The 26,290-nt window shown below is 44.2% G+C and overlaps 1 protein-coding gene across 1 annotated transcript in view; it reads left to right on the top strand.

The window, feature by feature from the left end:
* The first annotated feature begins 224 nt into the window (after nucleotides 1-224).
* The window catches only part of LOC146172688 (lipase member J-like), a 33,402-nt gene continuing 7,336 nt past the window's right edge, over nucleotides 225-26,290 (top strand). Inside the window, exons 1-5 of the mRNA XM_084583496.1 lie at nucleotides 225-359; nucleotides 17,444-17,645; nucleotides 17,730-17,844; nucleotides 18,455-18,605; nucleotides 23,156-23,251. Of these exons, the coding sequence (XP_084439622.1) occupies nucleotides 225-359; nucleotides 17,444-17,645; nucleotides 17,730-17,844; nucleotides 18,455-18,605; nucleotides 23,156-23,251 (699 nt within the window). The remainder of the gene's footprint in view (nucleotides 360-17,443; nucleotides 17,646-17,729; nucleotides 17,845-18,454; nucleotides 18,606-23,155; nucleotides 23,252-26,290) is intronic.

Raw genomic sequence — 26,290 nt, 5'->3', positions numbered from 1 at the left:
TATACTCTCACTCACGGTAGCGGACGAGGATAGAGTGCCAAGAAAGGAATAGCCGTGTTCTTGCTCCTCTTCTGAATTCTCCGCGCATCCATTGGACGTACTGCACTTCTCGTCTCCTCGTTCAAAGTGAACCGAAGCCCTGAGGAGTGAGCAGTTGGATTGAGTTGCCTTCGAAGGGGCTACTACAGAGGAAATCTGCTACTTGTCGGCGTCTCCGCGTAAAGATGGTGTCTCCGTCTGCAGCCCTTACTCGTCTCATCCCGAGCCTCCTCCTAGGATCGTTAAAAACGGCGTTGGACTTCCCTGCTGAATTCTCCAAACTTTACACAGGAGACGATCCGGACCGATGCACCGGAATCGTAAGTGGTGTTGTGATTTCTGGCGTTAACCAACTGATGAACTAGTTCCGAAAAAAAAAAAAGAGGAAGTATCGGCGCCTTATAGTTCAAATATACCGTTGCGCAGATAGGCAGAAAGCTGTTAGCAGAAAATAATTGCTTCATTTATCACTCCCTTAGTGCAGTTTCTCTTATGTAGCAGAACATCGTTTAGTGGGAAATCGTCGATATCAATGCTATTCATTACTGATAAATTTTTCTTTATCGGGAATCTACAGTGGCATAGCCCAGTACGGCGGTTTCTAATCTTCCTTGTTTCCATTGGTCACATATGTGCCGTTCGCAATAGATACACCATATATTGCCATGTGCTTTCGTTGCCTTCTATATTTATACCTTCGTTTCTTGATTGAATAAAGTGCGAAATGGTCCATCAGACGTTCATGCTCCTACAGTGATACTGTACCCTTATTTGTGAAAATGCGCTTATGTATTCAATTGAAGGAACTTATAGTAGGCGCCTCCAGTTTTCTATTTGAGCAGCTGAAGTAAATTCAATTTCTTTAAAACAGACAGGGGTAGGGCAGTGAAGTAGGACACCTCAATTTTAGCTCGTGTGGCGCTGGAAGAGCGACTTGCTTTTGCCTGCTCAACAAAAGACCCGTAACGACTAGTTCAGAAGAAGCCCAAATGCTTTATCTAACAATTCTTCTACTGAACACGGCCGGTGCCGTTAGTGTCCCCTTCAATAGCAATAGTAATCATTTCGGCACAGCAGTGGGATCGCACTGACACAACGAGTTATACTAAAATCATGATTGGACTGAATGGTAAATGAGCGATAGGCTTCGAAGTGACTGGGAAGAGGATTATTGGGAAACTAAAAAAGTAGACTGAAATCGAGAAATAAAAATAATATGGACTGTGCTCAAAATAGACTACTAGTTGTTGATTCAGCTAGCCTGTCTCTTCCTGTGTTTCCGCTCATCAGTTTCAGGTAATCAGTGACCGTAAGCTTTAGTTAACTGTCGGCTTTGGTCGTCACAGCTGTCCGAAAGCGATATGAGGCGCCAGCGGCCCGAAGCTGATCATCATTCATTCGAAGGTCTCCCTCACAGTTCGTTACCTAGTGGGAGTGGCTGTCATTTCGTAGTTTTTGTGCATTTGCAGGCACCCTGAAAAAAAAAAAAAAAGAACGCGTTGTCTATAGTTAAAGCCGCTATGACATTCGGCTACTAAGAACGAGTTCTTGATCCCGGCACAGCTATCACACTTCTCTTTTAACGAAAGGCAAAAATACTCCTTTAGTAAGATTGGGCGCATAAAAAAACAATAATAACAACTTGTAGTCGAATCTCTTGGGACGCTTTGTCTACTGGGTTCTTTCTTTAAATTCTCTAAAGCAAGGCTGAAATCCGACATGAGATCGAAATGCAGTTATGTTTGCGTCTCAACCCCTCCCACACCTCTCTATTTATCAGCAATGAGGACATGTACGTGATGAAACAGCATAGCGACAACTTCGGTAGCTGCGTCCTTCTGCAGACATATAAATCATCCGGAAATGAATTCACTCAATCTCTCGCTATAGGTGTGCCATCACACGTCACGGCGTCAGGCACATGCATATGTGCCACCGAGATGCGTGTTCCGTTCTGTTTCGGCCCTGGAAGGGCCTCCTGTGGTGGAAGGGGTTGGCATGGCTATGGAACCGTGTCAGTCGAACTGGGCTGCGTGCCGGAAACACCCTTCGTGCTCACATAGATTCATGGGCATGCATTAATATATGTTCGAACTGTTCTTTTTTTTTTTTTTTGTGCCTCACTGGTTACAATTCGTCGACTGCTTCTGCTTTATTTGAAATGATAACTCCACAGTGCGGTGTAGAGTAAAACAAAAGTAATTATTCCTGTAAGAAGCCAAGCAATCGATCGATAGATGGGCCGACAAATAAATAAATAGACTGAAATTTCCGCGCAGGCGAAACGCCGCAGTATCCTTGTCCTGCATGAAAAATATAAAGCAACTTTTCTAAATGATTGGCCGCCACATGAAACCACATCAGCCTAGCAGAATTTTGGCTTTCTCAGCTTTCTCTTTTTCTACTAGTGTTTGACACGAGATCATACAATATGTCCTTCACCTCGAAATATTTTTTTCACGTCATCCTTGAAACTGTTTCGTCTCCTTGTTTCGCCGTCAATCGCCCACGATTCATTAAAGCTTCTACCGATCAGGTTTATGTTCTGTTTAATTGGCGGCCTTCGTAAGTTTGCATTTTTCGATTTCTGCCACGATATCCTCCAATAAATGTTGGGTGAAACCCCAACAAGGCAATGACAGCTTTTGTGAGGTCTTTATCCTAGGCATTTGTCGCCGGTACTTTGACTTGTTTTGACAGGTAGACTGGTTGCGGTATTAAACTGGTTTAAGGCATTAGCAGGTATTCATACGTAACCAAGCCTTCATTGAGGAAGCCTGGTCCCACGTTTGAAACATCAAGCTTGAAGCAGCAAGGTCCACACCTTATTGAGGAAAAACAATGTACAAGCCGGGAGTGTCGCAGCGCATACGGATGAAGCATGCGGGAAAAGGGCAAGCGATTAAGGCATTATGAGAGTATACGTGAAGCAGGAGATCATATAGGAGGCAAGTACATGGACGACTGTGCGAGCGCTAGAAGAAATGTGTATGTCTCAGTCTGGTAAGTCGCAAGCTGGCCGCTGACGCACACAATAGGGAGATTTAACTTGCCGGAGACGTCATAACGTATAGACGCATATCGGTTTACCGTACGGCCCGTCCTCATGCGCAGTGGGCCCGACTCCTGCCACTGCGTATGCAGGCTCCCGCTCCGCATGTGCAGTGCGGAGCGGTAGTTGTGTGTATACTACAGTGTAAAAACTGCAGTTGTGTAAGTTAAGCATGCATAGTTAAGTATAGGGTCCGTTATGGTCTGCGGAATACAGAAGAGGCACACAATACAGGGCCCTATCTGCCACCTCTCTTCTGAAACTCCACATAGATCTCATTTAAGCTTTGATAAGAGGGTTTTTATAATTGTTGAAGGCAGCTCAAGCCTTGATGAGTTCACAAAAAGAACTCATTCTTGTGCGAGCGTCATCAGATTTCTTTTCTTAAGCATAATTATGGTGTATTCTCTGGCTTGTGTGCGGGTGTAGTTGGTATCGTATTGGTTCCAACGCTTTCATTCAATATTTTCGTTGCGAAACCCTGTCCTCATACACGTACTCCTAAGTTCACCGTTCAGAATGTCACAAGTCTTTATTCATTTAATCGCGATGGCTCTCACCTCGTGCGCATCTTTGCAGATGGTCGCACATATGTTAATGCACTATGTGTATGCAATGATGCACTCTTGCTATAACATGCAGATATTGCCTGTTACTGCGGCAAAATGCAAACAAAGGCAAGCTATTGCCTAAAAGGGATAGAAAAGCCGTTATTAATCACAATGTTCTACAAGCCTCCGTTTACGTTTTTAGCGCATAAACATATTTCGAGGCAAAACCGCATCGATGCCAGCAACCTTGTTCGATTGTTTGACCACGCAGCCTGCAAGAAGAACGTGTCACCCGATCAAACAAACATAGGAAACCAAGCTTTTAAGCCTCGTCGGAGTTGCTCTTCGTTTCGAGACGTGCGTGCACGCATGCAGCTCACTTCTTACGAAATGCCTACTCCGGGGACGTGATGGCAAATTTCGCGGAACTTCATGGCATGCTTTAGTGCATGCAGTACTGCGATAGATAAGGCAGGTCTTTGAAGAGCGTACGTTCCTATATTGACATCAAACGTTGGCAACGTACGTGCACAAGGATGGAGTCTCCCATTGCAGCTACGCCTACTTATGTTCGTCAAGGAACGCTGACCGCCCGCCGATTGCACGCATGGTGTGTTTTTCTATCGTCATATCACCAACCCTCGAGACCATTATCGTAGTCTTCGTCGTCGTCGTCATCATTATCATCATCATCATAATCCTGAACCGATCTGAGTCCATTGTAGCTTAAAGGATCATTCTTCATGATCTGCGGTTATGTTTAGAAAACAGACACGCGGTCTGTCCTGTCTACTTCGTTCCTTTCTGTACCGTCGATCTGCGCTAAAAATCAAGTCAAGTAATAAACCAACTTAGGACTCATTTTTACGAACTGTGTGTCAGGTTAGATTGAACAAAGTGCTACCAAATTTTGTTGTAAGTTCGGCGAGCATGCAAGGGAGGACTTTCGGAATCCTTAAAGAAGTGTACATGTCATGTCGTGTATTGCAAGCCCGTTTCTCGTTTAAATATTTATCAACTGGTGACGCGAAAGAAACTTTACAAGGACTTGTGCGATGTCTTCCGATCCCATTGTACAGATCGTTGTAGCTGTGCAGGTCCATGGAAGCCAGTCCTTAAACGAGTAAAAAATATGGCTGCATCAGGGGGAGTAAAAGCTTTAGCTCCATTGCAATACACTAAAAGTTAAGACTTATTTAGAAATTAAAGTTTTTTTTTGTACCTTGGGGAAATTACTGTTTCATATGCCGCAAACCGGAAACTATCGAACATGTTTCCTTAAACTGTTGGAAAGCCTTTTCTTTTAGGACATTTTACAACGAACAATTAAAAAAGACCTACCCGTGGATGCATTCGGAATTCGATTTTTACCGATTGAAGATGATGATGGGCTACAGCTGGACATGATCATGTTATTGGGCCTGCACCTATCTGGCGATCCAGAATGGCTTTCAGGCATGCAGACGTTAATGCGAGGAAAATACGGCAGTATTTTTGCGAAGCCGTTGCGAGTGTTATTAAGTTCTCAAGACACAAGACGATGTGCCTGAGTGTCTTCCGAGAATGGAAGTGTTGCTGCAAACAACTGATTTTTAATGGATCACGTAGCCCAAATCGCGTGGTTTTAACCCATGTTGTGTATTTGTCGCGTAATATTCTGTGTGTGTGTGTGTGTGTGCGTGTGCGTGTGCGTGTGCGTGTGCGTGTGTGTGTGTGTGTGTGTGTGTGTGTGTGTGTGTGTGTGTGTGTGTGTGTGTGTGTGTGTGTGTGTGTGTGTGTGTGTGTGTGTGTGTGTGTGTGTGTGTGTGTGTGTGTGTGTGTGTGTGTGTGTGTGTGTGTGTGGTTCGGCCTTTAATGTGGCAGGTCTGATGCGGTCCTACTAAATCTTCCATTACAGTTTGAAGCCTTTTAGCTAGACTTTTTATGAAGATATTATAATCTGTGTTCGTCAGGGTTATTGGTCTGTAAGCGGTAACTTGTTGAAGCTTGGCTTCGTCAACGTTTTTTGGTACTAAATTTTATGGGCTGTTAGAAAAGACGGGGGAAACATATCCTTGTCATAGACCTCATTAAATAATGTAGTCAAAACTGGGGCGAAATCGTCTTTGAATTCCTTGAGGTCTTCTATGGCTTTATTTACTTCTCCTTCGGAGATTGACAGCTCTAAATGCTTTTTCGTTTCTTCATCCAGCCTTGGCATAAGAGAAAGAAAACTGGACTTGAATTGTCCGATTTTCCCTTCTGTGTGACTAAAAAGTCTGCTGTAGTATTCATAAAATGCCCTCTCTATATTCGATGTATCTGAATAGACTACACCTTTTCATTCTATCTTTGATATGTCATTCTTGCTGGCGTGCTTCTTTTCTAATCTAAGAACACGTTTCGTGGGCATTTCGGCCGCTAACAGGCGCTGTGCCCTCGCCCTCACCATCGCTCCTTGATATCTCTCCGTATCTATTGCCTCCAATTTCTGCTTGACGCAGTGGATTTCTTCCATGTACGAGCCCGGCTGATTGCACTCTTGCGGCAGTAGAAACTCTTGCGGCAGTGAGGTCGTTTCTAAGCACCGTTTCTTTTACCTTTTCTTGCTGTTTTATAGCACACGATCGTTCAATGACATTCATCTTTATTTTCCGTTTAAATCTTTCCCATTTTCCCTCTTGATATTCATTACTGGAAATTTGCATCTCATTTAAAGCTGACACTACCTGTTCCAGAAAACTATAATTTTTCAGAAGATTCTCATTAAATTTCCAATTTTCCCATACAAATTTGTTTCATTTTCCATTTATTTTTCCAATCCCAAAGACAACAAGACAAGGGTCACTACACGGCACTGGTTGTACGCGGTATTCACAGCAGTATGGTTGGTTGGTTTGTTGGGCTTAACGTCCCAAAGCAACTCAGGCTATGAGAGACGCCGTAGTGGAGGACTCCGGAAATTTCTACCACCTGGGGTTCTTTAACGTGTACTGACGTTGCACAGCACACGGGCGCCTTGCTTTTCGCCTCCATCGAAAAGCTACCGCCGAGGCCGAGATTCGATCCCGCGTCCTTGGGAACAGTAGTCGAGCGCCATAACCACTGCGCCACCCCGGCGGGGTTTACAGCAGTATGGTATTAGTTCGGCAGATACGTATGCCCGGTTCAAACGTGCGTGGCTTCTTCCTGGAAACAGAGTGAAAAGCGCTTCAATAGCGTTTCCGATGCAATCGCCCACATCATGAAGATTCAGTTCAGTTCAGTCGTACAGTCGTGTCCGACTCTTCGTGACCCTATTGACCATGTCACGCCACGCTTTCCGGTCTCTCACTATCTTCCTAACATCACATAATTTCATCTGCAGTGCCTCGAGGATGCCATCTAACCATCGCGTTCGCTGCCTACCCCTTCTCCGGCGACCCTCAACCTTTCCCAACATCAAATCTTTCTCCAGCGACTTCTCTCTTCTCATCAGATGACCAAAGTAGCTGAGCTTTAACTTTAGAATTTGACCCTCCAATGAGCAGTCAGGGTTTATGGTCGACAATATTGACTGATTTGATCTTCTGGCAGTCCAAGGAACTCTCAAGAGTCTTCGCCAGCACCACAATTCAAACGCGTCAATTCTTCGGCGGTCAGCCTTTTTCACAGTCCAACTCTCGCATCCATACATCACAACTGGAAAGACCATAGCACGAGTTATACGGATCTTGGTTGGCAGACTAATGTCTCTGCTCTTTACTAGGCGGTCAAGGCTAACCATTGCTCTCTTTCCCAGAAGCAGGCGTCTCCTAATTTCATGGCTGCAGTCTCCTTCCGAGGTAATCTTGGAGCCCAAGAAGAGAAAATCTGTCACAGCTTCCACTTCTTGTCCCTTGATGCTCCAGGACTTGATAGCGCAAGACGCCATGATCTTTGTCTTTTTAATGTTCAGTTTAAGCCCAAACTTCTCACTCTCTTCTTGTACGCGCATCAGAAGTCTCTTGAGTTCCGCTTCACTTTCTGCCATTAAAGTGGTATCATCCGCATATCTAAGGTTGTTGATACGTTTTCCAGCAATCTTCACTCCAGCTGAAGGCTCGTCCAGACCAGCCTTCCTCATGATGCACTCTGCATATAGGTTAAATAGGCAGGGCGACAGTATGCAGCCTTGCCTCACTCCTTTCTCAATCGGAAACCAATCAGTAAGACCATGCCCAGTTCTGACTGTGGCCTCTTGCCCTTCATACAGGTTCCTGAGGAGACAGATGAGATGAATTGGAACTCCCATCTCTTGGAGAGCTTGCCACAATCTGCTGTGATCTACGCAGTCAAACGCTTTCGCATAATAAATAAAGCAGAAGTAGATGGGTTTCTGGAACTCTCTTGCTTTTTCCATGATCCAGCGAAGGTTGGCAATTTGGCCTCTAGTTCCTCTGCCCTTGCGAAACCCAGCTTGCACGTCCGGAAGCTCCCGATCCACATACTGCTGCAGCCTTCCTTGGAGGATTTTCAACATCACCTTGCTAGCATGCGAAATAAGCGCGATCGTGCGGTAGTTGGAACAATCTTTGGCACTGCCTTTCTTTGGAATGGGGATGTAAACTGACCTCCTCCAATCCTGTGGCCACTGCAGGGTTGTCCAAATCTTCTGACATAATGTATTCAGAATGTTAACAGCCTCATAGTTGAGGTTTTGAAGCAACTCAGCTGGAATTGTATCAATTCCGCTCGCTTTGTTCTTAGCAAGGCTGGCTAAGGCCCATTCAACTTCACTCTTCAGGATGCCCGGCTCGAGATCAGTGACCACAACCGTCTTATGTTGGGTTTGCACATTCGGGTCCTTCTTGTACAGTTCTTCTGTGTATTCCTGCCACCTCTTCTTTATTTCTGCGGCTTCAGTGAGGTCCTTGCCTCGTTTGTCCTTTATCACGCCCATCTTAGCACTGAAGCTTCCTTTGATATCTTTGATTGTCTTATACAGAACTCCTGTGTTCCTTAATTGGCTGTTGTCCTCAACTGCTTGGCACTGTATGTTCAGGAAGGCATTCTTATCCCTCCTTGCTATTTTCTGAAAATCCGCATTGAGAACCTTGTATCTTTCTCTTTCCCCCATAACTTTTGCCATCCTCCTTTCCTCAGCTATTTGCAAAGCCTCTTCAGATAACCATTTTGCTTTCTTGCATTTCTTTTGCTTTGGAACTACCTTAGTAGCAACTTCTTGTATTATATCACGAACATCAGTCCACATCTCTTCGGGCTCTTTGTCTTCTAGATCTAATTCTTGAAATCGATTCCTCACTTCCACAGCATATTCTAATGGAACTTGATCCAGATTATACCTGAAAGGCCTTCTAGTTTTCTGCGTTTTTCTCAATCGAAGCTTAATCTTGGCAACAAGAAGCTGATGATCGGTGCCACAATCGATGGCATTGCTCAATTATGTCACTCAAACAGGCAGTACTCGCATCTCGTAAAGGCGTAGTACTAGTCTTGTCTCGGGCCGTGCATACGCAGTTGAAATCACCAAGTACAACGACCATACGTTCTGTGTCCCAGTAATAGCCGATATTCTCAAAAAGTTTTCGCCTCTCATCTGAATTAGTGTGTGCGCAATTAGAGATAATGCGCCACTTCAGATCAGCATATGTGATGTCACAGATAATCCAACGGCCGCTATCAGTGGTCACAACGCTTTCCACAACCGCACCCAACGATCTGAGCTGCACCCCCGGACAAGTACGCACCTCTAAAGGGATAATGTCAAAAGCGCGGAAGCGCGAAGCGTAAATCTAGGTCGATAAGCGGCAAGTGAAGAAGCCGGATGAAACCGGTTACTACGGGAATCTAGCGACCCTTTCGCGCGCACTAACATCTCCATCGAGAAACATATTGACTCGTAGCGGTATAAACCAAAGTTATTTCCAAATGTTATACTCGTGGTTTTAAAACAAAGGACACACAAAAATTGAAAATGAGCGCTAATAACGACTGACCGCATTGTGAATCTCAATTCTAGTTGCTTCCCTCGCATGAAATCTGCTCTTAAATTCACTGGAAGCGAAATTGTAACTCTATACTGCCTTCTGCGCGTCAATGACTACATTTGCCATTATTTAAGGGACCTCAGATCATGGTGTAAGAGTAACACCATTCTTTAGGTGTAAGATTACAGCGACTCTCATTGCTGGTCGGCTGGCTTTCAAATTTTGTTTAGCCAGGAAAGTGGAACCCCATTTATCATGACCTCCCTTGATTTTATTTAGAAATAATGGAGCCTGGTGCCTTCCCTGTCCTGTTTTCTGAGATAAGAGCTTGAAAAAGTGGACCCCACCGGAAAGATCATGAGTCAGAATCATTGTTCAATGATTCAGTGATACTGAATCGACCTAGTACCTAAACTTCAGCATCAGGTGAGTCTAACACCTCCCTGTCAAAATAGCAGTCTATGAAAGGGATAGCTGTACAGCATTTCCTCGCAGGCTTTCTCGAGGAAAAAACAGAATTATTCGAAGCGTGCGGCGATTTGTGCACGTGCTTAATGCCTCTCGCACGCGACTTCCTTGTGGGTGCACGGTCTTATTTTTTTTTCCCCTGATCATAACAGCAACCAGTGGACGTTGCGTAATCGTTACGTAAGGTAACAGTGTCGTTAAAAGATGCGTCATGCGAGCGAAAAATGGTTGCGAACAACAACAGCAAAAAAAGCTGAGACTGACTATTACAAAACAAGGCCTGAGGGGTTACCGGCGTCGAATCGACACGGAGTGAAAATGAAATTGGGGAGGTTTAAATGATTTTGCATTCCACCATGATATTTAGTTCTGACGTAATTAAAGTAGCATAACCTGATGTGATGTCCCAGTAAGAATGTACTCATCTAGATACCTGACGTCGAATATGTTTTCCTGTATTGATTTTTTGTACCTGAATAAGCTTTCATGTGGCGGTCTTTTATATGTTGCTGTTTTAAAGAATATTTACACGAGTGTGTGACAGAGGCTGCATTAGAAGGCATGAAAGCCATGTTTAATTCACACTTTAGCCGAGATAAGCAAAGCTTCCTCGTGTGATTGCTTGTAACTGTTTGCTCAAATAACATTACTTCGGTTCGCAATTACCTGACTCTAAGATTTGCTGTCACACTTCTGTGTACGGGTCGCACGAGAAACGAATATTGAGAGAATAGCATCCTTGGGCTGCGGCGGCACTGATTCAATGCTTTGATTGATGTGTCTTGCATGACTTACGCTGATATGAGGTGCAGCTTCACATGCTGTGTGACGAGGTAGATACCCAACGAAACTGCAAACTCACCAACTTTGTGAATTTGCGGTAAAAAAAAGGTCACCGGGAATCAGTTGCACGGAAACCCTATCATATATGTGTCATTCCTGTACATCATAATGGCGCTGGTGCTTAGACTCTCCCTTCTGTGGTCGGGGGATTGAATGTTTACCGCTGCAGCCACTACATGTATTCAACTGATGACAAGCTTGTCTCGCTGTACAGACCTGGGCCTGGGTTGACAAAAAAGAAAAAAAAGGAAATAATAAAGAACGACACGAGGACAGCCAGACGTTAAAGGCCGTCTGAAAAGTTTTCAGAATTCGACGAGATTAAAGAAGAAGAATATTTTAAGCTTTCAGGTAAAAGATGAAAAATCTTCTTGTGACTGCGTTTTGAAGTGGTGACATAATCACTGAAGAAAGCTACGTCGAAGTTCAGGCTTGTCTTCAGTGTAGGGAGCGTAATGATGACTTCATGTAGGCCGGAGGATCTGCACCTGCATCGAATAACCATTTGCTTATCAGAAGAAGACCGACATCACCGAAAGTAAAACTCAACAATCGTTGTTCAGAGGTGCCAGATAACGCCCAGCAGGGCATGGGCGAATGCAGCGAAAATTCTTAAGTTCGTACAACAAGACGTCATCAGCGAGCTTTCATGACCTCTCTGGCGCAATTAAGAGGAGTCTTAAAGCAACGTAGCTGGAATCGCTGATTGCGTCACTGTTTTAAATGTTAGTACTCACTATTTGCACGTTTTACGAGTAAGTTTCATGATTAAATCGCTGATAATGATATAATTAAAAAAGGAAAGCATTTAAACACTCATTTAAATGTTACGGAGGGGACGATCAACGCAGTCGAACACGTTAAACTGTTCAACATCAGTACTCCCAGGCAAATGATGCTAAACACCTAATCATTCAGGAGTGCCTGATAGTTTTAAGCGTCCACTTATTGCACACATTTCATCTGCTTTTCTGCTTGTTTTAAAATGCCACCTCATGGTACCGTGTTGCATCAGCTCCCCCCCCCCCAAGTTTTGCTCAATAATACCAATCGTAGCAGGAAGCTGCCCTTGAAGGTACCAACGTTTCTAACGATCGTATTTTTATAAATATTTTCATTGTCACTGGCCATTGGGAAGCCTCAAAAAACCATTTTAAATTCCCCGAACCAAGCAGTGAGGCAGCTGCCCGCAAACGAAAACCGGAATTGCGGCTTTTTCAGCGCCGTTTATCTACGTCACATCACACACACACCTGGCTAGAAATGTAGTATCAGGCTGAAGGCGCTTGTAGAGAGAGAGCTTCCTCTGGGCCTTTATTCGACGAAGGTGCCGCTGACTAATGTCGAGAGATGTTTTCCTTAATTAATGCTTTCGGACTGGCCGCGACTTGGAAAGACACCAACGCCTGCGAGAACGACCTCCCCGGCCATGTCAGTGTGATTTCTCGAAACGTAAAGGCCTTTGCAAGCGCGGAAAAAATGTTTTTGGATGTTTCAAGTGCCGTAAGGTCAGCTGATGCAGTGTATACACTGGTACACGAAAGTGGAATTGATAAACGTAGATGATGACACATGCCTTCATGCCTTTCGTAAGACCATCAAGGGCAGTTTATGGAAAGAGCTAACAAACCTAAAAGAAAACAGTGAAATGTGCGTCATAGATGATTGGCGGACTAGAAAACATTGATGTCAGCGTCTGAAACCGTCTCATAATGAAAGCTAAGGTTTTCGTACTGTTCTTTTGCTATTTTTCTTGCAATGCATTGTAGCCATGTGTAAACCTTATTCCAAGGCAAACGGCTTCGGCATCGCTGCTGTGATAATCAGCAGCTAAATAAATGCAGGCAAGTTTGACTAATTTATAATATTGTGCCAAAATTCCATTGCACAGGTATTGACCTTTTATCGCCTAGCTTTGTGCAATTGGCTGGAATGTCTGTTAGCGCTGTTTCTTCATTTCGTTGAACATGAACCAACTAGCCCGACAAAGCCCACTTCTTGAACAATCATTTCTCACCAACTAAAAATGTACTTTTATTTATTGACTGCATCTGCAGCGACATCTTGCGGGACTTGCCGCGGCCTCGGCAATGAGTTGCTATGCAACTGTTATTCGCTTGCAACGCGTTGCTACGTAGCTGTTAACATATCGCAGCTGTTCCACAAGCAGGACAAAATTTCTCGGGGTAGTGACCTCCAGAGCTGCACTTTTGCTAAATGAACACTTTTATCCATACTATCTGTGTGCTGCCAGCGAGACTGCGTCTGTTAACCTAACTTTAGTGTGATAGCACTACGTAACACTTCCTTCGTATTCTTGGAATTCGGCACCGAGAGTGTGCGCATTGCAGTGAGCACTCATTCAAAGAGAAGAAAGGAGGATAGCTCTTCTCTTTCTCTCTCTCCCTACCATTTGCTTGCCTTGAGAAGTGAGGAATCCGGAAATTTCTGCCTGCGATATATGGAAGAAGTCTGGGCAACGACTAAGAAAAAAAAAAAGGAAAATCGGTTGCATGTCACAGCGAAAGCCTCCATGGAATTTCTTCCCACCGATTTTCCACACACGAGCGTTTATTGCGTCAAAATTTTCTTCTTTATCTAATCCTTCTTCTCTTCTGCTTCGTCTTATCTTCCAAGAGGACCCGGAGAACATGGTTTAGTCGCCATGTAATGATACCTTGCGTGCACAGGGTGCTGCGGATGCCCAGTTTTACTTAAATATTCCGATCATTCTAGGCTTTCATTATTTTCGAAAATTGGCAGGAAAAAAAAATGGCCGGTATTTCTCCTGTTCCTATTCGGCGACCAGTCGGGTTTTTCAGCGCGTGTAAGAGTGGGTCTACACAAACGAGAGTCTGCAGTGGCGCTGTCAGATGGGAGCTTTTAACTATCTCGAGCCATACTCCCAGAAGCGGAAGTTAATGTGTCTCCATATGTTTACTCTCACTGTTGAGTTCTTGCTCGAAAAACCGTCGTTTTAAAGCCGAACAGTTTACCGAAGCGTCTTCATAGCTATACACATTTAAAAGACAGCGTTCAAGCCCCAGTTTCTGAACACAGCCAAGTTGGTCAAAGGTATTGACCGAAATAGCATACACAGCTTTTTTCCTGGATTTTTTTTTTCTGGCCTAGTCGAAACGTATTTCACACCGAATGATTAGTTTATTGCGATAGCTTAAAAGATCTATCCTAAGTGCAGTAAAATTAAGTCTGAATGAGTTACTATTCATGAAAATGAAGTAGAGGTAAAGCATTCTCTCAAGTGTTACTAGTTTGAAATTGACTCGGTGCCGGGACTCAGAATCAGCACTAAAATTTTGCATTAATAATATTCCTTGATAACCATCGTCTCACACCATATCTGAATTTGCCAAATGGCGGGCGACACTTCTTTCGCTTTTTGCTAGCTTGTCTTTCAGTGATGCGTTTTCTGCTAAACATTGTAACAGTGCTGAAAAAGCGAGACTTTTATATATATGTAAATATATTAGAAACACAAAGTGAACAAGGATACATTCTCAAGAATAAGCTCCTTAATGAACCTTGGCTGTGTGAATGAGAACAGAAATAAGAAAAGAAAAGGAGATGCGAGAGCGAGTAAGAAGCCGAGAGACTCGTGCCTGACAAGCGCAAGTTGCCAGTGGCTTTCAAGGACGCCGGCTTGGAAACCTGCAGAGTTGTATTTTCCGGGCCAGCGAACCGATAGCGGAAGGAGCGCAGGGGCGGAAAGAAAAAAGGTCAATAAAATAGCTTGACGTGCACCTCGTTTACTCTTGCGTATTGAGAGTGGAAAAGACATGGACGTCATTGTATATGCGTCAACAGAACTGTGGTTTCTTTCTGCTTGCGTCGCCGAGCGTCTGGCAGTCGACTGAATCGGGTTGCTTGTGTATACTGTTCGATTACTGAGAAAACGCCATCTAAGGCATGCAAAGAAAGAAAAAGGAAAGAAAACGGTTTTGTCGTGTTCACACTAAAACAGTCAGCCCCTTTCTCTTGTTAACAGCTTATTACAATTCTGCAGTAGTTGCGCGCGTTTTTGGTTTCTTACACGCCACCACTCCCTCCCTCCCTCCCTCCCTCCCTCCCTCCCTCCCTCCCTCCCTCCCTCCCTCCCTCCCTCCCTCCCTCCCTCCCTCCCTCACTCACTCACTCACTCACTCACTCACTCACTCACTCACTCACTCACTCACTCACTCACTCACTCACTCACTCACTCACTCCCTCACTCACTCACTCACTCACTCACTCACTCACTCACTCACTCACTCACTCACTCACTCACCTTGTTTTCCTTGTTTTTCCATAGACGGGAAGAAATAATTATTCAACTGACTATTGGTTTTGGTCCAGGCCGTATCGCTCCGATGTTGACGTGTGCAATTTCGAGACAACGTGGTCTCTAGCTAGTAATATGTGGTTCATTCTTTTTGGACTACAGCCATTTTTGTTTGCGCATGCATACAATTAACACAAGCGTGAGCTTTACAGGCCTACGTAAAGAAAGGTGCGACATGCGCAAGCACACCGTGGTTGGCGCTGACGAAGAAAGTATATCCGGAGACTTATGACGGCAAAATGTAGCAGGAGCTACTGTCCTTACTCTATGTTCTTGTGATTTTATTGGTTGCTTTTTGTGTTCGTTTACTGGAGACTTATTTTTCTTTTTATTTCTTGTGTTTTTTTCATCCTTCGTGTGTCTTTTCGTTTTATTATTTTCTTCTTCTGATTGAGGGAGAAGAAGACGCATTGCAAACTTCTTTTGTTAACGCTCTGAGCGGGCGCCTGTTGTCGGTCCTTTGCCTCGTTTGAGGAGCATTGTTTTCGTTGAAGTCATGTACTAACTGGCTCGGGATCTTTCCGTAATGCGGCAATTCCGCTATTGGACATTCCCAGTACGGAACAAACACCCGCATGCGTCGTTCAAAATTATAGCAGACGAACATTGGTTAACCTATGTTGTTTAAGGAATCCCAAATTAACAATTTGGGATGCCTTAAACTCTCTAATTCAGCTTCATTGCTAAAAAAATCACAACTCTTCTCGGCATTGGAATACCTTGGATAAACTGCACCTGGGATGCTTGGCAACACAAAAGCGGAAATCGAACACTGCGATCTGATATGTTATGATTAAAATGCAGGCAAGGTTGGTTGCATTTGAGGTCATGTTTTCACCCAGCCTTGCATGCTGCTTGGACACTGAGCCAAAGCTTGGAAAGCCGTGAAATACTGGCCTGATTTGTTTCCACTCTTGAGGAATTGCTGACTTGAGAATTAAGCGTGGCTTTGGAGGGGGCATTACTTCACCCTGTGTGTGCAACTTATACGAAGGAATAGGAGGATATTTCAGCCAGGAAGCCGGCACACATTTCTGCTCAATGCTAAGGGGTTGTTTTTAATATTCGTTGTAACTTCGGATTTAGTATTGAGCGCTTGTTGTTATCTTCATTACATACAGAAACCTCTTTGACAGAGTAAAATAAAAGCGGGGCGTGAATGCTGGATGTTCTTGTTGAACTGTCAATGCATTATATATATATATATATATATATATATATATATATATATATATATATATATATATATATATATATATATATATATATATATATATATATAACCAGAGCCCTTGCGGTATCTTAAATTTTCTGCTCTGCGTAATTGCTTTGACCTGTCAGCAAATCTACTTATATTGTCTATACTGCCCCCGAACCCCGAATCCGTTGCAAGCAAACTTCCAGAAACCTCGCTGTGCTCTCGAAAACCCTCCTGTCATTTAGAAATGCGTGCAGTTTTCTCTGGACACAGTGCCGCTGTAAGGCTTCTCCTGATTCCCTCCGCCATAATTACACCGTACTCTATTAGAACTGCATCTCTTTCTTGGTGACTTGGAAAGTGTTTTTCGATTGTCACACCAATAACTATTTTGCCCCTTAGCTAAGGAACTCTGTGACACATGATTCACCGAGAGTTAATAACTCTATATCCTGGCATTAATTCTTTCTTTACCACGTCTACTTCCTTCAAGGATAGAATTTAGTGATGTGCGCATCTTATATTGCATACCATGTACCCTCGGCGTGCTTACGGATTTTTTTTTTTTTTTTTTTTTTTTTTTTTTACGTTTGCTTAAGCTGTGTGCCATATGTGGTTATCTGTTCTGCTAGCAGCACCCACACAATAGGTCCGAAAGTGTGCTTACTAGAGGACCTGATTTTGTATAACAAGTGGCAGATAAACTTTTAATGTGTGAATAAACACTTATTTTCCTTCATAGTTCGACAGGTGTAGCAGCAGTGAGCTCGTAAGCGACGCGGAGAGAAAAAAGCATCCAGCTCTTCACACGAAGGGGCGTATATTACCTGCAGACCCAGCTGTCATCACAGGCTTCAGCCTGTGAAAGCGTTGTCTTCTTTCCGACAAAAATAGACTGTCTCACGGCATGCGGACAGACTAAAGTTTAGAACGGCAAAAACAATATTGTGTACAAAAAAAAAAAAAACAATTCACCAACAAATGTTTCGTGCATGTTTTATCCAGGAACAGCTGATTCGGAGCAAAGGCTACCCTTTCGAGAAGCACGATGTGACCACGGGCGACGGCTACATCATCGAGATGCACAGGATACCCCATGGGAGAGAAAAATGCAAGGATCCGTGCCACAAGCAGCCCATACTACTTATGAGCGGCCTGCTTGGCGACTCCTCGAATTATGTGCTAGATTTTCCCAAGCAGTCACTCGGTGAGCGTGGTCAATTTATTGACTTTAAATTAAAAAATTTTTCCGAACTGATTTAATGCGTATGTTTCACGTTCGATCTTACAGGTTACGTTTTAGCTGACAAAGGGTACGACGTCTGGATGGGAAACGTACGCGGAAACACTTACGGGAAACGCCACAAGAGGTACAACACACGTTCCCGGAGATTCTGGAACTTCTCGTAAGTGCCTTTCTTATTATTTCTCGAGTCGAAATAATACGCTAGATACCGAAAAACGAACCTTTCGGTGCCGTCTGTGCTACTATGCGCTTCATGCCCCAAGCGGTACTCTCAGTTTTATGATCGAGCTCTTACTGATATTGTAAAAAGACGCTTTAAGTTATGAATGTCTGAGGGGCCTGGAAAACTTCCGAAGTTATAAAAATGAATATCTCATTTATTACTTTCAAAGTGTTAACAAAACATTTAAAACGTCTAGCTTATATAAAAACATAAAAGAAATCTACTCTTTGAAAGTCGGCTTATTTGTTGTGCTGTATTTATGCTCTGGCACGACAACTCCGTCAAATTTGTCATGTACAACTTTTAGTGCAGGAGTCCAAGATAAATTTGTAATTTCTAACTGTCTTGCCAACAGGAACTCTTCGTTCCTAAGAATACTGAATGCCTTTTTATTTCATGAGTTTGTGCAATGAAAACTTTTTAGGCTCCACACGTATGGGGAGCATGTTTCTTTTTTTTTTATAGGAGAGTGCTTAATGCTACGGCTGTGTACTGCTTGCGTTGCTTTCTATAACGCTGCAGCTTAACAATTCTTCCGTTACCACAGGTTTCACGAACACGGCAAATACGACTTGCCGGCTCAGATTGACTACGTCCTTAAAACGACTGGTAGGAAGAATCTAATATACGCGGGCCTGTCTCAAGGGACGCTCATGTTCTTCATTATGGTGTCGGAGAAACCGGAGTACAACGACAAGGTAAGGGGCCCGTTGTTATTTGTGTTTATTGCGTTTTTTAATTTTTTGACCAACTAATTTATGACCTGCCGTGGCCACTCAATGGCTGTAACATTGTGCTGCTGGGAAAGAGCGGGCTGGTTTACTGCTGAAGGTCGCATATGGGTCGTCAACCGTGAGAAAATATACATATCTGTAAACAAATATCGGGACGTGACAAACTGCATCAACCTATGCAAAGCTGCCTTATAAGATTGGTGTGGTGACAGATGCGGTTTAAAGCAAAATGTTTTTCCATGGAATCGTTAATGCTATTATGGCAACTTTGCGATAACCTTGTGGTGATGGTGGTACTAGTATGTGAGGCGTACATAAAAAACAAGCTGCTGCTCAGCACAAACAGATCACTTGCTGTTGTGGCATTCATACAAAGCTGCCAGCTGCCACTTTAAGTAGTTGTTATTTCAGTGTGCTCTTGTGCGTTGCTGTATCTTGTATGCATTTTTAGGAAGGAAGTTGGGTGCTCCGAATCAGCTAAAATTGTCGGTATTGTGTACAAATAAGCGAAAAAAGAAAGAATTCTGCTTTCTGAGTTGCATAAGCGGCAGCGGTGGCGTAACGGTATAACATCCGCCTCGCATGCAAGAGGACCGGGGTTCAAATCCCGGTGCCGCGCAATTCTCCACCGGATTAAAGAAAAAAAAATCCGCGTGTCGATGGAATTGCATAAACAGGTTTGGGGTGCGATCTGATGCCGGTGAACACCTCCGGCAACGCACTCCCTCACCAGAACAGGAGTTGGCCACCCTGGTGCAGTAATTGGCCTCAACCTCTCATGATAAGCTCCACAAAACCCCGGTCCTCAGCCACCAGCGGCTGCGGAACAACTGACCACGGCGGCGGTCAGACCTGTGACGCAGCAGGGGGTGCTAAGAATGCCTGGCTCCGCTGGACAGCCTGCCATTGGGAACTGACCCTGGCAAGGTTTAACGTTAGAACCCTAGCTAGTGAAGCTAGTTTAGCAGTGCTCTTACAGGAACTAGAGGGTATGAAATGGGATGTCATAGGGCTTAGTGAGGTTAGGACGCCGAATGAGGCATATACTGTACTGCAGGATGGGCATGTACCGTGTTATCGAGATCTACCAGAGAGGCGACAACTAGGAGTAGGTTTCCTTGTCAATAAGTATATAGCGGGTAATATAGAAGAATTCTATAGTATTAATGAGAGGGTGGCATGAATCGTAATTAGGCTTAATAAGCGGTATAAACTGAAGGTTGTGCAGGCCTATGCACCTACATGTAGTTATGATGACTAGGCAGTTGAAAGCTTTTACGAAGATGTAGAATCGGCAATGCTAAAAGTAAAGACGCAGTATACTATACTAATGGGCGACTTCAATGCCAAGGTAGGGAAAAAGCAGGCAGGAGACAAGGCAGTAGGTGACTATGGTATTGGTACTAGGAATAGCAGGGGGGAGTTACTAGTTGAGTTTGCAGAGTGCAATAACTTACGAATCATGAATACCTTCTTCAGCAAACGGAAGGACCGGAAATAGACATGTAAATGTCCGAACGGGGAGATTAAAAATGAAATCGACTTCATAATGTGTTCAACCCCCGCCATTATGCAAGATGTAGAGGTAATCGGGAAAGTGCGATGCAGTGACCACAGGATGGTGAGGTCCCGAATTAGCCTAAATCTGAAGAAGGAACGCAACAGATTAGTAAGAACGAAACCCATCAACGAATTAGTGGTGAGGGGGAGGGCAGAAGAGTTCAGGATCTCGCTACAGAATAGGTATTCAGCTCTAACCGAGGATGGCGACATTACCCTAGAAGCAAGGAACAATAATTTCAGAGATATCGTTACTGAGTGCGCGGTAGAAGTAAGCGGTAGGATAGTGAGAGAGGATACCGGTAAGCTGTCTAAGGAGATGAAAGATTTGATTAAGAAACGCCAGAGTATGAAAGCTTCCAATCCAACAGACCGGATCGAATTGGCCGAAATATCAAAGCTAATCAATAAGCGCAAGGTGGCCGATATAAGGAAGGGCAACATGGAGAAAATTGAGCATGCTGTAAAGAACGGGGGAAGCCTTAAAGCGGCAAAGAAAAAATTGAGCATAGGTAAAAACCAGATGTATGCGATAAGGGACAAGGCGGGCAACGTCATCACGAATATGGATAAGATAGTCAAAGTAGCCGAGGAGTTCAATACAGATCTCTACAATAGCCAGAGTAGCCAGGACCGTAATGAGATGGGCGGTAGGGAAAAACAGTCAGACGTTCCACCAGTAACAAAGGACGAGGTCAAGAAAGTATTAGAAACTATGAAAAGGGGGAAATCAGCTGGAGAAGATCAGATAACTACAGATTTGCTGAAGGACGGGGGGATATCGTGCTAGAAAAACTGGCCACCCTGTATACGCAGTGCCTGGTGTCATCGACGGTACCGGAACCATGGAAGAATGCAAACATTATCTTCATTCATAAGAAAGGGGACTCTAAGGACCTTAAAAATTACAGACCAATCAGCTTACTGTCTGTTACGTATAAGGTATTTACTAAGGTAATCGCTAATAGAATCAGGACAACCTTAGACTTCAATCAAGCAAAGGATCAAGCAGGGTTTCGGAAACGGTACTCTACTATCGATCATATCCACACCATCAATCAGGTGATAGAAAAATGCTCGGAATATAACCAGCCCTTATACATAGCATTCATTGATTACGAAAAAGCATTTGATTCAGTTGAAACCTCGACGGTCATGCAGGCATTGCGAAATCAGGGGGTAGACGAGCCGTACGTGAAACTGCTGGAAGATATATATAGTGGCTGCACAGCAACCATAGTTCTGCATAAAGAAAGTAACAAAATTCCCATAAAGAAAGGTGTTAGGCAAGGAGACACAATCTCCCCAGTACTATTCACAGCTTGCTTAGAGGAAGTATTCAGAGACTTGGAATGGGAGCAGTTAGGGATAAGGGTAGATGGAGAATACCTCAGTAATCTGCGATTTACTGATGACATTGACTTGCTAAGCAACTCGGGGGATGAACTGCAAATAATGATTGATGACCTAGACAGGAAAAGTAGAAAGGTAGGCTTGAAAATCAATATGCAGAAGACTAAGGTAATGTTCAACAGCCTCGGGAAGGAACAGCAGTTTACATTAGGTAGCGAAATACTGGAAGTAGTAGGCGAATATGTTTACTTAGGACAGGTAGTAACCGCAGATCCGGACCATGAAAAAGAAATAGCAAGAAGAATAAGATTGGGATGGAGCGCATTTGGCAAGCACTCGCAGATTATGACTAGCAGCTTACCGGTATCGCTAAAGAGGAATGTATATAACAGTTGCATCTTACCTGCACTCACCTATGGCGCTGAAACGTGGAGGCTAACCAAGAGAGTTCTACTTAAGTTGAGGACAACCCAGACGGCTATGGAACGAAAAATGTTAGAGGTAACATTAAGAGATAGGAAACGTGCAGAGTGGGTCAGAGAAATAACTCTAGTTACCGACATTCTAGTGGAAATTAAGAAGAAGAAATGGACATGGGCAGGACATGTAGTGCGAAGAGAGGATAACCGATGGTCGCTTAGGGTAACAAACTGGATTGCAAGGGAAGGAAAGCGTAGCAGGGGGCGGCAGAAAGTTAGGTGGGCGGATGAGATTAAGAAGTTCGCAGGGGTCAAGTGGATGCAGCTAGCACAGAACCGGGTTAAGTGGAGAAATATGGGAGAGGCCTTCGCCCTGCAGTGGGTATAGTCAGGCTGATGATGATGATGATAATGAAGTTCTCATTGTGGAAATAGAGTAAGATTTGGTCTCAAACATTTTCAACTAGTCCAGTCTGCCCTATGTGTCTCTATCTAAGTTCAAGTCATCATTCTTATATGCCTGATTGCCCCGGCGGCTGAGTGCTGTGAAGTTCAGATATTGAGAACGTGCTGGAGGGCTTGATCTTAGTCACAATCAATCAATCAATCAATCAATCAATCAATCAATCAATCAATCAATCAATCAATCAATCAATCAATCAATCAATCAATCAATCAATCAATCAATCAATCAATCAATCAATCAATCAATCAGTCAGTCAGTCAGTCAGTCAATCAGTCAGTCAGTAGATTAATGGGTCATTCATTCATTCACGAAGTCGGTGTCAATCAATCTGTCAGTCGATCAGCCATTCAGCCAGTGTAGCGAACAGAAGAAAAGTTACTTTTCGTTTGTCTTCTGCTTTTATAGAATTATTGCTTTATTGCACTCCGCCGATGCCTGAGGGCAGACACTTGTAATGACATGAAAGGTTATGCGCAAAAAAGACAACATGGAGAAAGTAGACACGCATAACCTTTGCGCGTAACTTTTCATGGAATCACAAGATTCAAGCCAACTAGCCCGACGCAACAACACTTGCTGAATGACAACTACTGCATGCTTAATTCTGAAATGACGAAGCAGACCTACTGGTTCCTAGGTAGCAATAACTTACACCTTTCAGAGTGACATTTGTAAAAGAAGTTTCCCACATCTCATAACGCGTGGTGTTTTTACAGGTGAAGGCGTTCATCGGTCTGGCCCCTTTCAATAAACTGTCTCATATGGACGTCGACGTACTGGCCATGCTTGCACCCTTCGCGCAGAGCTACATGGTAAGGCCTAAACGTGTATGCCTTGTCACTCGTTTGTCCATTTTATTCAAACCACGAAAGCCTCGAACACGCAAAATCGTCGTACTTTTACTATGTTGTTTCAAGTAGTAGAACATGAAAGGAAAGTCTTCTTTGAAGAAGTAGCGTGTCTTGTCCCAAGGCTTCTTCACTGCGCCATCGTTTGTTTTATACCTCGTGTGTTTGTCATTTTTCCATGCAGCCTGATGTTGCCTTCGACAGAAGATCATTTCTTTCTTTCACTCTTACATCGTTCGTTTTCTGTACTGCAGCTGTAACATTTCCCCGTTAATGTTTTCAACGCCCAATGCATCCCTAAATATGCCGTTAGGGACGCTGTAACATTTCTCCATTAATGTTTTCAACGCCTAATGCCTCCCTAAATATGCCGTTAGGCACCCTAAAACTCGTAAAACTAGCTGATCACGGCCACTGTTATTTGCACCGGCGCTGAAAAGTTCAACGCAATATTTGACCTTTGCTTGGACGTCAAGTGGGTTTTGCTCGCACATGAGCAGTTTATGTAATCTTCCACGAAGTCAGCAATTAGGGTCGCTACAGTAATCCGATCTACCGTATATGGGAAGTTTGCAGGATCGAAGGGCACCAGAAAATTTTGAAGACGAAGGCAGACTCCGACGAGAGACTATTTGTTACAGAGAATGCTTAACACATGGCTGTCCTCCACTGGATACCTCGTCACGAGGATACCGGAGACAGCAAGTGGCTCATCAGTTCGCTGGCCTAATTCAGTGGAATAATAAGACGCAGATCTACGCAGATAATGCTGAACGCTGCGCCAGCGTCAAGAAGACCTTGTACTATACTTCCTCTGCCTCGACATCTCTCCTGATGGACATGGTCATATTCGGGAAACAAGTTTGCGTGTTGACTTATGCCACTAACCTTGCCACCCTAACTATCTTGCATTCATCAAAGACACTAATTATCTCATCTTCAACGGCAACACTGCTCTAACTTCCCCCTGTTACTGCTAACACCCCTTTCTCCGGACTTTAACCCTGATGGCTGCCGTCATCACTTTTGGACTTACAGCAAGCCCTTCATGTCTTTGCAGCCCAACCTTAATTTAACGTGCGATAATGTTTTATTCATCTATCTGTGCAAGCATGGACTGCTTTATAACCGTGCAATAAGGGCCAGCTGAAGTTCAGGAAGGCAGTCAAATGGCGGCCTATTTTTCTGCCCATCACTGGATAAGGCCGGCGATTACCTTGGGGCACTGAGGTTAGCACCTCGCAGCGTGCGGTGCAGATAGCAGCCGAGGATTTTTAATCGGTGGAGAAAAGACCGGTGCTCCCGTCGCACTCAAGTCTGCAAGCACTACAAGCGACGGACGCAGCGAAGCCTTGTGTGGACAGGTAGTACAACAGGACTGGAGTGCTATACATGTATTTGAGTGAGCAGCGTAGACGGCGGCGCTGATGGCAACACTGGGGGTTTAACTCCTAAACGTTTGCCGGAGGGCGGCACTGAGGCGCAGAGTGGATGTTGGCTGTGTCTGCAGGAGCAGGAGAGGTGTCTGCAGGAGAAGCGGCAGAAGACGGGTGAGCCGAAGGATACCCCCTGCTTCGAAGAGGTAGGCGTCTCATGAGTTTTCATTTCCGCATTAGGCATGTGAGTGTCAGCGACATCGCAAGCCTCGCAAGCAGCGGTTACTAGCGGAGCCAAAGGTGGTCCGAAGCTGAAGTCGCACAGCGCGAACTCGCTGGGACGGCAAACGCAAAAGGCCGTTAGCGAGAAGCTCATTGCTTGCGAGCCTGCGGCTACTGCTTCTGGGTAACTTGAATGTTTCGCTCGTTAGACTGCTCGTTACGATTGACCACTAACGAGATTGTTGCTGCATGTTACAGCGGAAGCGTATGTGTAGATAGTGTTCCTATATTGATGAAGGAGGAGCCGAATGATGGCAATAGGCCACTTTTCCCAACGTCTTGACTCGAGTGAACCTTGGCGAGTGCCTGGTGGCACTGCTGCCGTCACGTCCGCCTCTGCATTCTCAACTCACGGTAACAACGACAGCATGCGAATGATGAAGTGGATCGTAAAGTCGTACCTCAGGTCGTTGTTGGCCGTGAGGCTCGGCTTCGGCAGTATAAGTGGCTTCTGAACGTCAACTAGGTGGACGTCATACAGGAGTATATACCTGAAGGGGTGCAATAAGTGACTTTTCGATGACATCGGATATAATTACTGGGAGGGTTGTAGCTAAGAGAGGCATTTAGCTGACAAACCAGCCGCAGAAGTTTTCTGAGAGAAGCGTATAGGAATCAAGGGGTTGAACTGTGGTTCCGCCATTATCATGCCACATCGAGAAGAATGTGGCCTACCCATGGCTGTATGCGTGGTTCAAGAAATAAATATGTGCATGTGGGAAGCATGGACAAGACTTCGGACGCGAAGGCCACTGTACTTGTCGGCGGCAGAAGCCTCGAATGTCGTTCTATTGCATCAGTTTTCCTCTAGTTTTCGTAACGTTTGTTTATCTTGGAACATCTTTTAAAATAACGCGTTTGTGAAGAATTTCGCTGTGGCTTACTGGCTAAGACTAGGGTACTGGGTCCTATTTCACAGGATAAAATATGGTCGAAGCGTTCGCAGGTTCACGGGCGCGAAATGTAAAAAATTTGAGGACACTTTGACGACTAAAGTGATGAAAGGCGAATGCCTGAGTGCTGCATTATGCTACACGACTGTTGCGCATGTGGCGATGAATACTGCCACGAGTAAAGCGAGCGACTACTCTTTCACATTCTGCAAGTGCATTTATGCAGTGAATTCTGCTTGGCAGAGACGAGATCGCACTCCTTGTATCTTCGCAGTTGTTCTACGTTACTGAATTGTGTGGTTGATTTTACCAGATGCGCGGCATTGTATAGTAATTAATTAATTACGCAACTGGCACAAATTAGTAATAATAAATTATTAGTCATTGAGTACGAATTAGTAAGCAATTAGAAACCAGTAATTAATCAATTATTCAGGTATTAATTAATGCTT

This window comes from Amblyomma maculatum, chromosome 11 (genome assembly GCF_055883805.1).
Source record: "Amblyomma maculatum isolate TAMU_Amacu chromosome 11, ASM5588380v1, whole genome shotgun sequence".
NCBI lineage: Eukaryota > Metazoa > Arthropoda > Arachnida > Ixodida > Ixodidae > Amblyomma > Amblyomma maculatum.
Note: the sequence above shows the minus strand (reverse complement) of the source record. Positions and strands in the feature narration are given on the sequence as shown.